Source organism: Macrobrachium rosenbergii, chromosome 3 (genome assembly GCF_040412425.1).
Source record: "Macrobrachium rosenbergii isolate ZJJX-2024 chromosome 3, ASM4041242v1, whole genome shotgun sequence".
In the NCBI taxonomy this organism is placed as follows: Eukaryota; Metazoa; Arthropoda; class Malacostraca; order Decapoda; family Palaemonidae; genus Macrobrachium; species Macrobrachium rosenbergii.
In genome coordinates, this window is record NC_089743.1 from 21,958,229 (window position 1) to 21,978,213 (window position 19,985).

Sequence of the window (19,985 nt, forward strand, 5' to 3'; positions counted from 1 at the left end):
AAGCCCAGACGAGTGTCACGATGCCATTCCTTTAACTCCTCTTTGACCGCCGGAACATGGCACCTGGTCCCATGCTCCCTCAGTCGCTGTCTGGTTGTCTGTGGAGTGCACGAGAGATGCAATTCTTGCGTGATAGTTACTGAGGTTTTCAGGGGGTCGTCTTATGGATGCTGCAATGATTTGTTCGTCTTGTTGTCGTGTTGTTATGCGTGGGCGTCCTCTCCTAGATCTATTTGCCAATGTTCCCTCTTCCCGCCATCTTGATATCCACCTTTGGACTGTGCGAGTTGACACTCCAATGCTCACGGCAATATCTCGTGTTGGAACACCACGCTCCCACTCACCAATGATCCGACCTCTTTGAGTTATATGCTCAACAGAGTTGTCTTTGTTTGCCGCCGCCATCTTTACAAAAAAATGCCATATATAAGTATATGTTATATAGACTAAAGAAGACAACAATATGGTGGAGATTGCCGTAATATAGATAATCGTGTTTACCAGCTAATAAAGTTACACAGAGGCTGCAAATCCCCAACCGTCAAAACTACGCAGCTACTGGCTTTTGGGATACGCATCGTCCATGGCTGTGTCGCAAACTCCCTCGTCGGAAAACCAGGTCCCCTCACTTTCCCTCAAAACTATTCAGAACGTAAACGATGATATAAGTAAAATGCTATAATGATACATATCTGTGTCTTCATGGCGAATTGGAATAATTGATATTAACTGTTATCAATAAGGGTATTAATATCGCCACTTCAAATATGTTGATAAGCGAATCTCGTCAAGCCCTACATTAACACCACCCCATTGCCCATCACCTTTAACCTCCTTATCATAATATCCTCCTAACCCCCACCCCCACGTGCTCGATAATTAATATCGAAATAAAATACGATTACATTTCTTAAAAGAATAAAATTTCTCTCTCTCTCTCTCTCTCTCTCTCTCTCTCTCTCTCTCTCTCTCTCTCTCTCTCTCTCTCTCCTTGAAATATATTTCAGTCATTATTGCACTTTTTTGTCTGAATTTGGTAATTTCCCTCCTCCTCCTCTCATTCGAACCATCGTAACTATGCATTGGTAGCTGTAACGTCAGCTACCGTTCAGAGCAAGAAGGACATGATCTCTCCCATCAAGGTTTGGCGAGGCGACATCGGTTTCTTTGGTGGGTGTACATAGGTCCAGTGATTTTTTACTTGCCATAGAATTGTCAGGCAGTGCAAACTGGAGAGAGACATTCATATAACAGCCCAGATTTGGAAACATAAATGTCTTGATTTTTTTCAAACTGGCACTCATATCCCGTCGGTTACTTGTGCGTGATATAGAGTATAGTGGAGCTATCCTCTATAGCACTGCTGCAGTGTTCACTATTCAGCACCGAGAGTGCTCCAGATGTCTCAGAAAATTGTTCCTTACGTGAAATGTTAACTACCACGTGACGTCCAGTACACCTGCATATCTCGGCTTTCATTTGTTTTTAAAAGATGTTTCCTGTGGTGTTGTGAGACTATATATATATATATATATATATATATATATATATATATATATATATATATATATATATATATATATATACATATATATATATATATATATATATATATTATATATATACATATATTATTTATATGTACAACATTATATACATACACACACACATATATATAGCCAAAAATAGCTGGCATTTTCCTTGTACAGTGGAATTAAATAAATTCACATTTTAAGGAAATATTGAAGCATGCAGTGTGTGTGTCAGTCCTACGCCGTTTTTAGTTTTTTGCCTTCATGGCGTACACATTTCTATTTTAGGTCATGTGTGACGTTTCAACTTTCACTGAAGGGAATACGAGGAGGTTGGAATGCGCCGTCTTGATGTCTGAAGCCTGGTTTCTCCAAGCAACGGAAAATTGTTCTGTAACTGAACCAACACAAGTACCCTTCCTTTTATGCAACAAGAATGAAGTCTTGTTAGCAGAAACAACTATTTATTAATTCCTAAGAGAGCCAGGTTCCCCTTAGCGGACTTGTAAACAAGAGAGGAGATTGAAGAATACAGTTGGGATGTGTAGGTGGGAGGGGGGGGAAGGCAGGTGGAGTAGGAATTTGAAAGGAAGGCGGGAAGGCGTACTGAGGAGAGTCCCCGAGGGAAAATGGCGATTTACAAATAGAGAAAGAGGGGTTAAAAAGAATGAAAGAGGGCGACGTAAGAGATAGTAAAAATGATTAGGGACAGAACACTTATATTTATTTAACGTGAACATCGGAGGGTTTAAAAGGATAATAATATCTTAAAAATAAGTAACTGTGGTTGAGAAGGTGTAAAAAGAAGGCGGGGTGCTGCCTTCGTATAGGCTGCATTATCGTCTTAGGCATATGGTTCCTATAATAAATAGCTTATGCTGTTGCAGTATGCATGGTGGGACACGGAAGTAAAATCCTTGTGTTTTGAAGTGAGTAAAAAAGTAGGATTTTATTTTTATTGGTTACAAAAAGACACAAATGACAATAAGGCAAGCAGTTGGCGAAGAATAAATCAAATAATTAAATATACACGAGTGTTATAATAGTTTGTGAAAAAAAGTGCGACAGAGATCATTTCTGTAGATGATACTGCCGTCCTATGATTCTGGGCAATAAAGTCCAAAATATATTCCTAGTGTATGCACTGGAATTGTCCTATTTCCTTCATTGGAGATATACTGTATATATGTATATATATATATATATATATATATATATATATATATATATATATATATATATATATATATATATATTGTATTTATATACTAGCTGACCAACCTGGCGCTGCTCGGGAAAACTCTGAATGACAACTGATAAACTCTCTCTCTCTCTCTCTCTCTCTCTCTCTCTCTCTCTCTCTCTCTCTCTCTCTCTCTCAGCACCCCTCTACTCACTCTCTCACTTCCTCTCCCTTTCCTGTTGCATTGCTCAGCATTTTTGACATTTTATATTTCACCCCTTCTCACCCCCATTCCAATCGGAGCTGAACTTGGGCCTAAAGGGCTTTAGAACTGTCACTATTCGTCTCGGCAACCTTGAAAACTGTGGATTAGACACTAATATCTGTCATTTTTAACATTTAATTTTTCACCCCTTCTCACCCCTCCTTCCTATCCAGGCTGAACTTGGACTTAAAAGGTGTTGGTAGTACTATTCATTGCAGCGACCTCAAAAACAGTGGATTAGACACCAATATCTGTCATTTTCGGTTATTTTTACGTCACCCCTTCCCACCTCTTCTCACACACCCCCCACCCCCTCACCCTATCAGGGCTGAATTTAGACATAAAGAGCATCGGGAGTGTCACTTTTCATCTCAGCAACCTCGAAAAATTTGGATTAGACACTAATATCTGTCATTTTCAGTTATTTTTACATATCTCCCCCCTTCCCACTCCCCTGTCTTATCAGGGTGAACTTGGACGTAAATGGCATCGGGAGTGTCACTATTCATCTCAGCGACCTTGAAAACTATGGGTTAGACATTAATATCTGTCGTTTCCGGTTATTTTTACATGTCACCCTCTTCCCACCCCTTCTCACCCCCCCCCTTCATATCACGACAGAACTTGGACTTAATGGGCATTGGGAGTGTCATTATTCAGCTCAGCAAACTCGAAAACTATGGATTAAACACTAATATCTGTCTGTTTTGGTTATTTTTACATGTCACCCCTTCTCACCCCCCCTTTCCTATTGGGGCTGAACTTGAATTTGAAGGGCATCAGGAGTGTCACCATTCATCTCATCAACCTTGAAAACTATGGATTAGACACTACTATCTGCCTTTCAGTTATTTTTACATATAGCCCACTTACCATCCCTTCTCACCTCCCCTTCCTATCAGGGCTGGACTTGGATTTGAAGGGTATCAGGTGTGTCACTATTCATCTCAGTGACCTCGAAAACTATGGATTAGACACTAATATCTGTAATTTTTGGTTATTTTTACATGTGACCCCCTTCCCATCCCCACACTCCCTTTGGTGCCAGTGATGTCTTACCCCCACAGTATTCTTTCCCAGATAGTAAGTCATAAGTATACGTAGTTTGGTTGAAATTGCTCAATGCATTTTTGAGTTATGCTGGAACATACACTCACACACATGCACATACATACATACATCCACTCACACACACACACACACACACACACACACACACCTATATTATATATATATATATATATATATATATATATATATATATATATATATATATATATATATATATATATATATATACACTAGCTGACCAACTCAGCACTGCCTGGGAAATCTCTGAATGACAACTGATAAACTCTCTCTCTCTCTCTCTCTCTCTCTCTCTCTCTCTCTCTGCTTGTTAAGATAGTTGCTGCTTTTTTTACTTTTATATTTCACTCCTTCTCACCCCCATTCCTAAGATAGCTGAACTTGGACTTGAAGGGCATCAGGAGTGTCTCTATTCATCCCAGCAATCTCGAAAACTATGGATTTGACACTAATGTCTGTAGTTTTCAGTTATTTTTACACATCACCTCCTTCCCACCCACCCCCCTTCCTATCGGGGCTGAACTTAGACTTGAAGGGCATCAGGAGCGTCACTATTCTTCTCAGCGACCTCAAAAACCATGGATTAGTCACTAATACGTGTCGTTTTCGGTTATTTTTGCATGAACCCACCCCTTCCTATCAGGGCTTAACTTGGACTTGAAGGGCATCGGGAGTGTCACTATTCATCTCAGCAATCTCGAAAACTATGGATTAGACACCAGCATCTGTCATTTTCGAGTATTTTTACATGTCACTCCCTTTCTACCCCTTCTCACCCCCCTCCCTATTTGGGCTGAATTTGGACTTAAAGGGCATCGGGAGTGTCACTGTTCTTCTCAGGGACCTCGAAAACTATGGATTAGACACTAACATCTGTCGTTTTGGTTATTTTTACATGTGACCACGTTCCCACCCCATTCTTACCCCCATTCCTATCAGGGCTGAACTGTGGAACACACACACATACGTGCATCCATCTATATATATATATATATATATATATATATATATATATATATATATATATATATATATATATATATATATATAATGTATGTATGTATGTATGTATGTATCATCAACACATTTTTGCTCTAAGAGGGTTGTTTGGGTGAGTCTATATATACTGTATATTATATTATATATATAATATATATATATATATATATATATATATATATATATATATATATATATGTGTGTGTGTGTGTGTGTGTACTGTATATGTGTGTGTGTGTGTGTGTGTATGAACTAATACAGAATGAGTTGAAGAGGATTCTAACAGAAGTGAGGAGAAAGAAATGAGAATATTTCCCAAATGGAAAAGGGACGGATATCTAGGAAAGAAAATGGAGAGAAGGAGCTGTGAAAGTGTGTGAATGATAGTTACTACCGTGTCTTCCCATTCAGAATCCTTATAGGAGCCGGACACAATTCCTCCACCTCTCTTGCTCGCTCCTTACACGAAGGAGAGCACCAGCTAGAGTGGCAATTTCGTTTCCTTCGGCAGGAGAAGAATGGAACTGAAGGATCTTCAAGAGACGAAGGTTGAACAAATAGCTGAAGCAGGTTCAACAAATAGCTGTCTCACTGTGTGAAAAGTTGACAGTTAGTGAATAAGTTATGGCAGTTCCCTGCATCATTTCCCGTTTTTCTACTCTGGAGTCGCCACCTCGAGACACAGTATTAAAGCCCCCCCTTCTCTCTCTCTCTCTCTCTCTCTCTCTCTCTCTCTCTCTCTCTCTCTCTCTCTCTCTTCACAGTTGTATAACTAGAATAGACATTGTTTTTGAGCTTTGCTGAGATGCTTTCCGGCAAATCTTGATTATACATAAAAAAGTGAAACAAATAATAAAAGCTCGTTGGGTTTGCTTAGTAACACAATGCGGCTTTTAGATGTTTGTTTAAAAGAGAAGATTAATCCAGGCCCGTGTTTATGGACTCTGCTCCTTTTGTGTATTATTCATTAAAATGGATGAAAATTGACTTCAGTGAAAGTAAAGGTTGTGTTTTAATAAACGACTCTTTCTGTTTCGAAATGGATGCCGCTACCATTGTTGTTCTTGGGCTTATCGCATTTGTCTGCACTGCCCTATGAACGGTGGCTGCTGGGTGATTCACGAACTGAAATGAACGCGATCCAGTTTTGTTCTGTTGCTGATTCTGACCTCGATTAAACTGCAGAATTCCTGCAATGTTGTTAATTCCCTTTTTTTTAGTGAAACTTGGAAGGAATCTCGATCATTAAGTCACATTGGTCCTTATTTACATAAACTTTTGTCTACGTTATCATTAGTATCATGATTTTCTATTACAAGATAATGATTATCATCATATGAAGAATTCTCGTCCAAAAAGGTCCTAGTTGCAATCCATCACTTCATCATATTCATAATTATGTTTCCCGTCCTGTAGCATTTAAATTTCCACTGTGGCAAGTGGAAAACAAACACTTAGTTATATCACCATCCTCCTCGTGTGTGCATCACATGTTTGTTTTAGCTTGTAGACTAGCTCTCCCGTGTGTGTTTCTCACTTGAACTCTTGTTTATTCTTATGTTACTAGAATTGTTTACCTTTTTTTCGTTTTTGTATGGCATTTCTCCCACTTCTTGTTCTAAAAGCGGAAACTTCGAGTTTGTTTGACGTCTGCGCGGCAGCTGTCTTCAATCTGGACAAGATTTTCTTGTTTCCGCATTTGTGAATACTGCATACCTACGTGATATTTCATAAGTAATGAAGAAATTACATGTTAGGGTTTAAATTAAATTAAATTTTAGAAGACGTTTTGTTTGTGCCTGGCCTTGCACACGAATGCATAATGCACACACACATATACATATATATATAATATATATATATATATATATATATATATATATATATATATATAAATTTCTGACTGTCGTCTGACCCAGGTCTCATATATTATATATCTAAAACAAGCTGGAACCTATATAACTATATATATATATATATGTATATATTTTCCCCAACTTCCCGACTATAATGACAACAACATTTCATTCAATTATCCCTTCTGAGTGAATAAGATAGTCTTAACTTAAATTTCTGAACGGGATCGAACCCAGGTCTCTCAGGTGGACTCCCATGGATGAACCTCAACTTTGTATGGCCCAGTGGGTACGCCCTTGAAAAGACCTTTCCCGACGTGAGTCAGAAATTTATTTCTGTTCCACACGTGTTACCTTATTCACTCAGAAGGGATTTCACGGGAAGTTTAGGTCATTCCAGCTTTTTAGACTGTACCTCTTCCACTCTGATATAAACTCTGATTGTGTGTTGAATTTCACCAACATATCATATATATATATATATATATATATATATATATACTCAAAACATTCTTTAACCTAATCAGAAAAGTTTCACACGTCCATCCTTTTCTGTACAAAAACTCTTAACACCAACATATCATCCTCCATTCTTTTCCTAATCTTTTCTTTTCTCCTGCACTTTCTGCCAGATATTTATCTCTTTTAAATAGAGTGTTTCGAGTTGGTAGGTTTCTGTTTCTTAATATTGGTAGTTATGACTTGGACCTTCGACAGATAGTCTTGTTTATCAATTTTTCTCAAGTAGAAGAGAGCTTTCACATTCATAATTAATCCCTGATCCTCTTTTCTTGTCGAGAGCAACCAGATTTGCTGAACAGCAGCACCAGTATGCAGTAAATGTGCCTCGCTGTCGAACTTCTCCGTTCCAGAGGTCCTTTCTTCCTCACTGGTGGGCTGTTGAACAGTCTCCCTGAGGATGTTGTGCAACGGAACTTCAAAACGCACTACTACTTTAAAACAATTATCGATGTATTTTATATATTTATTTATTAATTTGTTCATTTATGTTTTCTGATATTTGATCTGTTCTTTCTGTGTTTCATATTACCTTCTGTTTCTTTTTGGAAATGAGCATCACATTCTTTGGAAGCTTGGATTTCAAGTCACTGGACCCTGTGAGCTTGTTCCATATGAACAGGACTCATGTTCTGAATAAGCACAATCATAATATTTTCACGTTTCTCATCCTTTCACTCCTCCCACACCAACTCTTCACGGAAGTGAAATATACATGGCTAAAGCAAATTAGAGAGAAAGTATTTTAGTAGTATTGAATAAGATCGATCATAATTTGAAATGTTTATGAAGATCGTCCAGAGAGCGCCCAACTGCATACTCAGCTCACTTTACTGAATGTGAATTTGAAAAAACGAACTTCCATAACCTCGACATAGAAAATAGAAATAAAACCGGCGTATAAAATGCTATTTCATAGTAGACATTATTTTTTATTTCAACTATGTGAGAATTGTCGTGTTAAATTATTATTGTTATAAAAACAAAAAACCATTTCAGTAACATTAAAGGTATTTTCAAACTAAGTACTCTTGGGAATACAGTTTTGTCCAGACTGCTACTTTTACATGATAATGTATAACATAATGATAATAATTATAACGGATATACTACTGATTCTAAAAAGAATTATTTTGAAAGTATTCCATTTTCACAGTAAATTTTGAAGCAATGGCAACACGCAAATTATTTACCAGGCTGCACTTATGTTTACCACCAAACGTTAAAAATGGAATTGCTCTTGTGGTCTTCCCCGCATGATGTCATTGGTGCAGGGTTTAATATCGAATCTTGTCAGTCATATAAAAATGTCTTTCTTATATTTTTCTTTTTGCTTGTGGTCGTTGTTTTTTACCGTGAATACTATCAATTCCTTTTGTCTAAGTATTTGTTTCTATTAATAAGGAACTTTTCCAAATTTCCTCTTTCGTAGGCTTCTGTTTTCTATCTTATATATTGCAAATATTGGGCGTGAGCGCAGACTGTATCTTATTATATAAATTGCACTTGCCATTGCAAAAGGCAATGGATTTCCGATGGCTTGGGTAAATGATAATAGCTCTCCTTAATATATGGAAATATATTTTCAAATTATATTATTTTATATTATTTTTTTCTGCTTAAAATGATTAAACCTTCATCCATTCGTTTTATTCTTCTCGTTATTTTTCCCTCTTACTCCTCTTCCCCCCTTTTTCCTTCTCCTTCTCCTCCTCCTCCTCTTCCTCCGGGGATCAGGAGAGAATCCCTAAGCCACGAAGGGAAGGAGGGAGGTGGTGCCATCTACTGGAGGATCCATTTACTTCTTTCCTTCCGAGTCCTTTACATCCAGGTGACTCTGTGGGATTCCTTATAGAATACAAAAAAAAAAAATCCATTTTCCTCCTGCAAGATTCGCCGTAGGACCCAGAGCGGGATGGATGCCAAAGACATCAAAGGATTCGCCTCTGGTGGAGTAACGGCGCCTTGGGATGCCATCCTTTTTTTGGGGGTTGGAGGAATTCAACCCATAAATAAAATGCCTTTAGAATTGACATTCTCTCTCTCTCTCTCTCTCTCTCTCTCTCTCTCTCTCTCTCTCTCTCTCTCTCTCACAGACACATTTATAGAGAAAGTTTGAATTTCGCCGATAATTTCACGGACATTATCACAATTAATGAACATAAACATATTCTTGCGGATGAAACCATAGCCAACGGCTTGTCAGTCAAACGTGTCGAGAACAGAGTGCCGATGTGTGTGATTATATAAAAAAAAAAGAGAGAGAAAGAAGGAAAGGTAGCAAAGTGAAGTAGAGTAACACTTCGATAAAAAATGAACAAAGAGTAAATCGGGAAGAGACAATATGTAAATATATCGGCATGGGAATATGCTTTTTATTGTTATTAGATCATTCTTAATTTCTTGTGCATAGATCAGAATTGAATTCCAGCCAATGTAAGTGGAGAGGAGGGTATTAGTGTCATACACTGGAGGATTTGTTCGCGTCGCTCCTTCCAGCCCCTTTGTAGCCGGATGGCTCTGTGGGATTCCATTTAAAAAGGCCCTTCCTTCTTCCTCCTGCAGGATTTAACAGAGGATACTGAAAAGGCGGGAGTACAAAGACGACATGAAAGGCCTTCCATCTGAAGGAGAAAGGTCACTGACAGAACCTTCCTCTTTTGGGATGAGAAATCCATTCCATGTATAGAACTCCTAAAAAATTGACGTATATTCCAGCTCGCTCTCTTCTCTCTCTCTCTCTCTCTCTCTCTCTCTCTCTCTCTCTCTCTCTCTCTCTCTCTCTCTCTCTCTATATCTATATATATATATATATATATATATATATATATATATATATATATATATATATATATATATATATATATATATATATATATATATATAAATATATATATATATATATATATATATATATATATATATATATATATATATATATATATATATATATATATTTATATATATATATATATGTGTGTGTGTATGTGTATGTATGTATGTATGTATATATATGTATGTATATATATAATGTGTGTATGTATGTATGCATATGTATGTCAAATGTTTTCGTAACGGAAGTTAATTGTTCACTGTTCAGCATGGACTTTAAATGACAGAACTTGCGAGGCGGAATTAGCTCTCTTAACGCACGTGTCTCCCTGAGGTTGTTTCACCGTTTCAAATAAGCAGTCAAGTGGCGAGTCTGAATCCCTTGTGTCCTATTTTTAGTCTCGCATTGAAAATTCTCAGCTGCTTTTTAACTTTTGATCCGTGTGGTTCTTCTTCATCTTGGGGGATCAAAGAGCAGCCATGACAGAAAGGACGGGAAGAAGGAAGTGGCGCCATCTACTGCAGGATCCTCTCGCTTCTTTCTCTCCTGACCCTTTATATCCAGGTGGCTCTGTGGGATTCCTTTCAAAAAGAGTCCTCTTCCTTCCTCTATCAGGATTCACTGGAGGGCCCAAAGGGGAAGGCAGGCCAAAGACTTTAAAGGACCCGCTTTTGGTGGAGGAATGGCGCTTCGGGGAACCTTACTTTTTTGATGGAAGGATGCATGCATCCTATGCATGGAGTAGTCTTTTAATTGAGTAATCTCTCTCTCTCTCTCTCTCTCTCTCTCTCTCTCTCTCTCTCTCTCTCTCTCTCTCTCTCTCTCTCTCTCTCTCTCTCTCTCTCAGGAAAATAATCCGTTTCAAGGCGATTCATCATCAAGAATAACATAAACTTATGTAGAAATTGGTCTTTCATACTTCCATTTGTATTTGAAAGATCACTGTTAAAAAATGTATTCTGCCACTAATTTTAATTGGACAGCCTAGAAAGATAAAGCGCATTCCAAAATCATTTAATTGTTAAAGTCACAAGGTTTTCTCATTTCGGTTTGACTGTGATTTATGACGTCATTGATGGTCACTTTCCGTTTTAATAATTTCGGCTCGTGGGTAATTCTGCTCATATATTAAGGATAACCGAAATGGGAATGAAGATAAGTTTACTTAAATTCATAAGTGTTTTCTATTAAGGTAATGACGGAATCAGGTTAACACCAGTTAGGTATCATGTGACTGCGAATACTGGGGAAGGTTCAAGTTTCGGTATTTGAAAGTTGAGTGACTGAAGAGGTTGGGTATTAAAAACGGTTTAATCTGGAGTTTACAATTTTGGAATCAAGATGTTTAACTCTTTCCAAAAACTCCAGAGGGTAATATCCCAAGTAATATTACCATCATTATTTTGACTTAGAATCTTATACTAATTAAGACATCATGTTATTCATCATCACTGATTATTTATTTGTGTATTTATTTACAAAGAATGTTCATATATTTTTTAAATCCTGTACTTCTTGTCTTCCTGCTACAGGTCGCGTCCTGGTTCAGGAATGGGCAAAATACCGCTGGGGCGTCTTTGAGGAGTATGGCCACCCTGGGGATCCCCTCTACCCAGCCTTCCACAGGACCCCCACCCAGTCTCACACGCCAACAGGATGTTCGAATGTCCCGGTACAAGGAAGCACGTGAGTATAAAAATCATATGATACCTGATTTTAATTTGAAAGGAAAACTAGAGAATGAAAAAGGTCGGTAGAGTGTAAAAGCAATACATGTATTGTTTCTTATCTCGGTAGAGAATATGGTTTAAAAGCTAATTATTTAAAGTGGAACCTCTACATACTGTCCAGGCTTCTACATAACGTCTCATTTCTGTCTGAACCTCAGGTAGTAGACTCTTACGTCTTAGCTGTACCCAATACGTCATTCATCATCCTTCTGTCGGAAACTTATATCAGTCTTCACCTCATGGACTTTATCATTCCTGACCTTGGACCTTAGTGCGAACCTCACATCACAGTCAGAGATTCATACCATAACCGAGGTCAAAGTCGTCCCAGAACCAAATTAACCTTATAATCTTTCTATCAGTGCATGGCGAGTGAGCCATAACGAACACAGTGACGGGAGCAGAATAGAATTACTCCTTTATGGCAGTGAACGTTAAAAGTTGGAGAAGAATGGTGCCTCGAAGAGAAAGAGGGAAAGAAGAGGGAGGAAAGGCAGTGGTGCTTTAAGAGAGAGAGAGAGAGAGAGAGAGAGAGAGAGAGAGAGACGTATCGGGCTCAGATTTATTTCCCAGCTCCTGGGAAACTGCCGTGCAAACACGGGTGTCACTCACAGATGGAAGTATTTAGCTCCTTCCTATTATGTCTGCTGAGATTTCTTGCAGAATTCCCTGGGGATCAGAATCGTGCTTGAGATAAAGAAAGGCATTGAGTCTAGTTATGTATTATATATATATATATATATATATATATATATATATATATATATATATATATATATATATATATATATATATATATATGTATATATATATATATATATATATATATATATATATATATACTCTGATATGAATGTTGCTAACACACACTCATAGTCATATATGTATTAACCACACTCTGAGTAATTTATATAAAGTCACATTAACCCACTCATATTTATATATATATATATATATATATATATATATATATATATATATATATATATATATATATATATATATATATATATATATATATATACAGTATATTTACTGTACATACATAAAATTACCCCACTTAAAACAAACAAGGTTAGGAAATACTGAGTGGGTTAATGTGATTTTTCTTAGCAACATTCACTTCAGGGTGTGACATCCCTGTGTACACAAGTTAGGGCAGAGGAGACTCTTTAGCAGCCTTGCCAGGCAACTCTTTTAGGAGACGGACACTTTGAAGTCAAACAAGTCGGTAGAAGGGACTCGTGAAGGCTACTCTGAATACAAACCTTTGTTCTCCAACCTTGGACTGTGCCATAACCATTGTACCGTTGCCTTCCATGGTCTTGGGTTTGAGTTCCCTTGCCTGAGGGTACAATCAGGCTGATGAGAAAGCAAAAGTTGCTTGGTGGATTAGCTTATTAAGAAATTGCCTTCATCTTTAGGCAATTTCCTAATCTTTTCCTTCTGAGTGTTTTATTTCTAAATCCATCCTGACTGTCCTTTCCCCGGTTATTGTGGAAACCTGGCAGATTTATTTTACCTTACAAGATTGCCGGCCCCACCGTGTCGACCAGTTGCTTCACCTTTTTTTTCAGTGACGTATGGCGACGTTTATTTATACTCTCAACAGAATTTTTTAAATAATGTAAATGCTGTTGTTGTTGATGGTGCTGTTTATTGTTCTGTTGATTTTTGCAATGTTGCTATTGTTATAAGTCTTTTTATTAGTTTTGATACAGATTTTATGTTTTTAATTTTAATTTTTCGGGAGACATTGAGCTGAACCCTGGGCCTTTTACCCATTACAGTTAGAAAAATTGCAAAGTACTTTTCTCAAATATTTGGGGCTTAATGACCAATTTTCTTGATTTCCAGAGTTGAGCCTGTAACGACGATTTGATGTTTTTATCTATGACTCTTGTAAGTAGTAACAAGTCAAAAGTTGAGCTTTTAATCCAGGTTTGATGGTCCTGATTTTATTTATCGTCGTAACATCCGTCATGCGCAATGTATGTCTGTATACACTAAGTCCGGACGCCTTTTTTATTGTCAGAAAAATTTGGAGTGTCGTTGCCATGAAGTTCTTTGTTTTAAAATTTTCAGTGAGTTCTACAATATATACTGTAGAGTACGTATTTCCTGTTTACTGCAATCCAGAGATCAACGATTCTATATATAACTGCCATTTGGAAAGGATTAGTATGGCTCAGTCACAGGATTCAAAAGCTTCATTCGTTATTTGTGGTGACTGTGATGTGAAGCACAGTAAGTGGCTAAATTCAAATTTCACATATCAGTATGGCCGGTCTGCTCTTGAGTTCTGTGTGCCCTCCGATTTTGTCCAGCTAATTGAGGTACCCACGCACATTTCTGGTAATAGATTAGACCTCATATTCACAGATGTTCCAGCTATTACCAAGTCCAAGGTCTGTGAATATATAGGCTTTTCTGGTTATTGCGCCATTGAGTTGGACATATCTGTCAATCAGTATATTCCTAATTCCACCATTGGAAAAACAGTTGGCTGAAATCCAGAGCCAATTGGGACCGCATTATTGAAGTTTGTCAGCCACTTAATATTTCAGTTGCTATATTAGATCCTGATCCCAAAAAGAAGCTAAATGAAATGTTGATGGCTATTATAATGAGATATGTCCTTAGAAAGGTCATCAAATTTTGGACAAATGACTAGCCATGGTTTGATGTAGACGAGCTTGCCATGACAAACAGACCAAATTCAATGTGTGGTGACAAAATCGTTCAAATGAAATTTACACCATTTTTGTTGAGTCTTACCGTGCTCTGAGTAGAACTTACCATACAACCGAGAGAAATTACAATAATTCGTTGAAGAGGAAATTTGAAGGGATTACTCAGTCTCATCTGTGGTGGACCAAATTGGCGTCATCTATCTTTGGGTCAGGCTCTTCTTCCATTCCACCACTACTAAGATGATGGTGGATTGGTTACTGGCCCCAGGGAAAAGGCTAAACTGCTTCATGGAGCTTTTGAAGCTAAGCAATCGAATGAGGATGGCCCTCTCCCTGATACTTGTCATCCTGAACCTATTCTTACAAAATTTGCATTTCTCTCTAGGGAAGTTAAGAAAATTCTGGATAATCTTCATACCTGGGGTGGAGAAGATCCTGATGGTGTCTTCCCTTTGTTTTTTAAAACAGTTTCTAGTGTGTTGCCTCCCAAGATTACTAGATTCTATAGATTTTTATGACGACATAGCATCTTTGCAGATGAGCACAAGCTTAGTAGTACAGTGCCTGTTCCAAAGAGTGGCATATCTGCAGACTTCAGTAACTACAGGCCAATCTCTGTTCTCCTTGCACTCTCCAAAGTTGCTGAAAAACTTATTTTTAAGCCACTATATAAGTATGTGGAATCTAAATGATTGTTAGCTGATAGTCAATCTGCATACAGGAAACAGTTAGGCACCTGTGTTGCTCTTTTAGACTTGACATGCCATTAGCATGGGAACCTTGATAAGGGTTTTGAGTGCAGAGTAATTCAAATAGATTTCAGTGCTGCTTTCGATTTAGTAAATCACAAGGCACTTATTTATAAACTTCAGAACCTCGGAGTGGGTGGGTACGTTTTAGGATTACTTCAAGATTTCTTTTCAGCGAGTTGCGTGAACGGGATCTTGAGTGAACCAAGACCCATTTTGTCTGGAGTTCCACAGGACAGTGTTCTTGGTCCACTTTTTTTTTTTTTTATGTATACACGTGATATTGTTATTGGCCTGGAAAACAAGATTGTTCAGTATGCTGATGATGCAAAACTTTGTTGGGGGGGGGGGGTTAGTAAAGACTCCATTTATGAGAAACGAAGCTGCCCTCAGCCTCAATCGGGACATGAACAGGACCAAGGAATGGTGTAGTCGGTGGGGTATGAGGCTGAACTCCAGTAAAACGAAAACAGATCTCGTACAGATTTCCCACCCCATCCTCCCCTTCAGGTGGATGGAACTTTGTTGAATGAGTCTGAAGCTTTAACTAATGTAGGCGTAACTTTTGACTCACATCTAACTTTTGAGAAACATCTAATGAAAGTTTCAGCAAATGCCGCACGAAGGTTAGGCATTTTACTGTACGTAAGGCCTTATATATTTATAACTGATAAAATTAGTGCAACCTGTTTTAGGTCATTTATACTTCTTTTACTGGAATACTGGTCTCCGGTGTAAATGTCTCCTTCTGCCAGAGATTTATCTCTTTTGGATAGAGTGTTTCGTGGTGGTAAGTTTCTGTTTCCTAATAGTAGCAGTTATGACTTAGCCCATCGATGGACGATCTCTTGCTTGTCACTTTTTCATAAGTTGTATTCAACAGAGATCTTTAACATTCACAATTGACCCCTGATCCCTTTTATGTGCTGAGAGCAACCAGATTCGCTGAACAGCACCACCAATAAGCAGTCAATGTGCCTCGCTGTCGAACATCTCAGTTCCAGAGGTCCTTTATTCCTCACACCGTTGGACTGTGGAAGAGCCTCCCAAAGGATGTCGTGCAATTGGAACTTCAGAAGTTTAAGCGAAAATGCAATGCATTACTGCCCTAATACTGTTCTTCTTGCATTGTAATACATTTTTATCTATTTATCTATTTATTAGTTATTTTTTTCTTTTTTAATAAGTTGGGTCTCTTCTTTCCGTATTTCACTGTATTTCTTTTTACTTCTTTCTAATGAACACCATATTCTTTGGAAGCTTGAATTTCAAGTCAGTGGGACCCTGTGGGCTTGCTCCATATGAATAGGTTTCATCTACTGAATAATAATAATAATAATAATAATAATAATAATAATAATAATAATAATAATAATAATAATAATAATAATAATAATTTACGCATGCAACCCAGACTGGCACTCATGCACACGATAAGTGTATACACATGCATACATGTATACATATAAATATATATAATATATATATATTATATATATATAATTAATTCGAAATAAAGGATCAGAGTATAAGCAAATGCATATGACGGGAATTAGAATTTCAAAGTGCATAACTAAAAACAAAATATTGCCTGTCCCCGGTTGTTAGAGAGAATATATTCATATGCAAAACTCCACTCAACGATAATGCTAAACATATAGAAATGAGTAAAAAAATATTTGAAATTCAACAGAGGGAAGTAATTATGTGTAGGATACACAGATAAAAGAACTAGAATCCTCGTTGCCTATTGTCTGTAGCTTTTAGAGGATGGTGTATTTTTAGGTTCTTTATTTTCAGATTGAGCCCTACTTAAAATCTTGAAATCTTTATGTTGGAAAAAACAATTACGGAATTCAAGACAATATTCCCTGATTGGTTCGGACTTACCAACAGGGAACAAGTGTGCCTCAGTTTAGAAAAAAAGTGTAAGATATTCAATTTAGTATTTAATCCCCTTGAGTAGAAAGCCCTTAGGCACTTGATCCTCTTTAAAACTATATATATGTAGTGAATATGAATTTTTATTGGCTTAATGTTAGGGGTCGCTGATCCAGGCCTTTTTTTTTATTTTCTTATCTCTTTTTTTTTTCGACAATATAAAAACGTATATAGAAACTGAATTTTGAAAATGGTAAATATTTTTTCATTAGCAGAGCATTCAGTGTCTTTTGATGATGTGAGTTGTGAATGTTTTCTCTTTTGTATTTTTGTAGGGTGGGCCGAGATATGTAATCGATAGAATTCTATCAAGAAACGGGCAGTCGTCGTGGTAAATGTTTTCCCTTTATTATTTTTCAAAACATTTTCATATATGCTCTGTATCTCATGAATTGTTACTTTTTTCGACTCAGAATTATTTGGCTTATTTCACGTCATTCCTGCGCTGTGTATTTCACTCGACAAAATATAAAATACTCATTTTTTCTAAACCGATTCACTCAGATTTACTTATGAAAATAACTATATTAATTAGGTAATTATAACAATGACGCTTTTCAGTGCATAAAAAAATATTTTTAGTTTTGTTCCTGTTTCGGTTTAGTTTCGTGTGTTTTTTATACATATATATTTACATATTTATTTTTTCTTTTCATTTTATTCCTGTGAGTACGTGAGGACATTACCAAATCGTTAATGCCCTGTTCGAATATGTTTTGCCTGCTTGTATTTATTTTTTCTTTGATGTCTACTTAGTATAAGTGGCCATTCTATTTAATATTATTGACATGCGCTCTGCTACCGTTTATTACGTCTATTTGTTTTTTCATTATTTATCGCCTATTCGCTTTTGCGTATTTTACTCCCCATTTATGACATTCGTCCGGAAATGTGATCTTCATTTAGTGAACGTCGGTGGCTCCTCTCGTATAAACTTATTCGCTCGCTCGCCATGCACTCATTATCATTGTTATTTTATTTCGCATTTAGCCGCTGTAAGGCGATTGTCCGCTGATTAAGCGACGCGCTCTCCTCAGTATTATCTCTTGTCACCTAATGGAAATGTCGGCCCGGTCCATTACGGCACCGACCGCTGGACTGGCTCGCTTTATATTTAAATGGACTCACAGTCATTTACAAGTCTGAGAAATATGCATAGCATTTGGTGATACTTTGCCTGGGGTGTTCCGTATCGATTCTTCACCCGCCTCCCCCATCCCCCATCCCCCAGCTTCTCTTCTAAAAGAAGAAATGGAAAAATTATAGATGAAAACAAAATGGAGTTTATACTAAAAAAAAACAAAATGGCGACGCCAAGAACATGGCTGCTTAATGGGCTGGTTAGTTTAGAATTTTGTTTCAGAAGGGTGTTGTATTCAGAAATGAATGAAATTGAATACGGACGAAAGATGACCGAGAAGTATAAGCAAGGATAGAAAAAAATAATTTATCACAAAAAATAGTTTGTGATCAGATTGAGGATGCCTGTGTTGTGGTGGCCTCTTATAGTGTGTTAAAAACCAGAAATGAATAAATAAACGGTACAGTGCGGTCGAACATGGAATTGAAATAAGAGAGGAGAAATTCAAATGTCAAGAAAAAACAAACTAGAAATGTCAAAATGGATTGGTTGGTTCTGTATGGATAAAATCAAAATGGTGTTTGCGGGTTTTTATTTTGTTGTAAGATAGGACAGAACGAAAAGTGAACCATCAAAAGATAAAAGTTAAAAGGAATAATTTCAACAAACCAGGGATGTGTGGGAGAAAAGTATTTGGCGTTGAAATTATTATTTTTTATTATTTTTTATTATTATTATTATTATTATTATTATTATTATTATTATTATTATTATTATTATTATTATTATATAATAATAATAATAATAATAATAATAATAATAATAATAATAATAATAATAATAATAATAATAACAGAAAATAGTTGAAGGAAAGGAAAGTTGCCGAATTAAAGAATACTATTGAGTAATACGTAAAAGTGTTTATATTTAGTAGGCATTTCTTTTAATGTAATGTATAGAAGAGTATATATTATAAGAGAGACAGAGAGAAAAAAATGGTTGATTGAAATAATTCCCCGTCGTTTATTCAGAATTATTTTGTCAGTGCGTCGTTTTCACATTTGACGAAATGCTAGCCGATTATTGTTTACATTATTGACCTCTAACACCTCATCAGTTGCTATAAATTTTATATGGAATTCCATGGAGCAGCAACTCATTCTCTTTTCGGTAATCTCTCTCTCTCTCTTTCTCTCTCTCTCTCTCTCTCTCTCTCTCTCTCTCTCTCTCTCTCTCTCTCTGTTGCTCTTTGTGTGTAATTATATTTAAGCTTAAAAATAAAAAGAATATTCACTTTTTTTATCGAATGGAGCCAAAGGAAGTCTTTTGAGGAAATGTCAGAGTGGCAATGTATATGATATATATATATATATATATATATATATATATATATATATGTGTGTGTGTGTGTGTGTGTTATATATATATATATATATATATGGATCTTTGTGTTGTTTTATGTGTGTTATGTGTTTGTTTGTTATAATCCTCCCCTATCTTATTTTACAGGAGTAC

At 36.7% G+C, this 19,985-nt stretch overlaps 1 protein-coding gene across 1 annotated transcript in view; it reads left to right on the plus strand.

The window, feature by feature from the left end:
* The window catches only part of LOC136853020 (calcium-activated chloride channel regulator 1-like), a 531,777-nt gene that overhangs the window by 149,538 nt on the left and 362,254 nt on the right, over positions 1-19,985 (plus strand). The window contains exon 3 of the mRNA XM_067128177.1: positions 11,809-11,962. Within this exon, the coding sequence (XP_066984278.1) occupies positions 11,809-11,962 (154 nt within the window). The remainder of the gene's footprint in view (positions 1-11,808; positions 11,963-19,985) is intronic.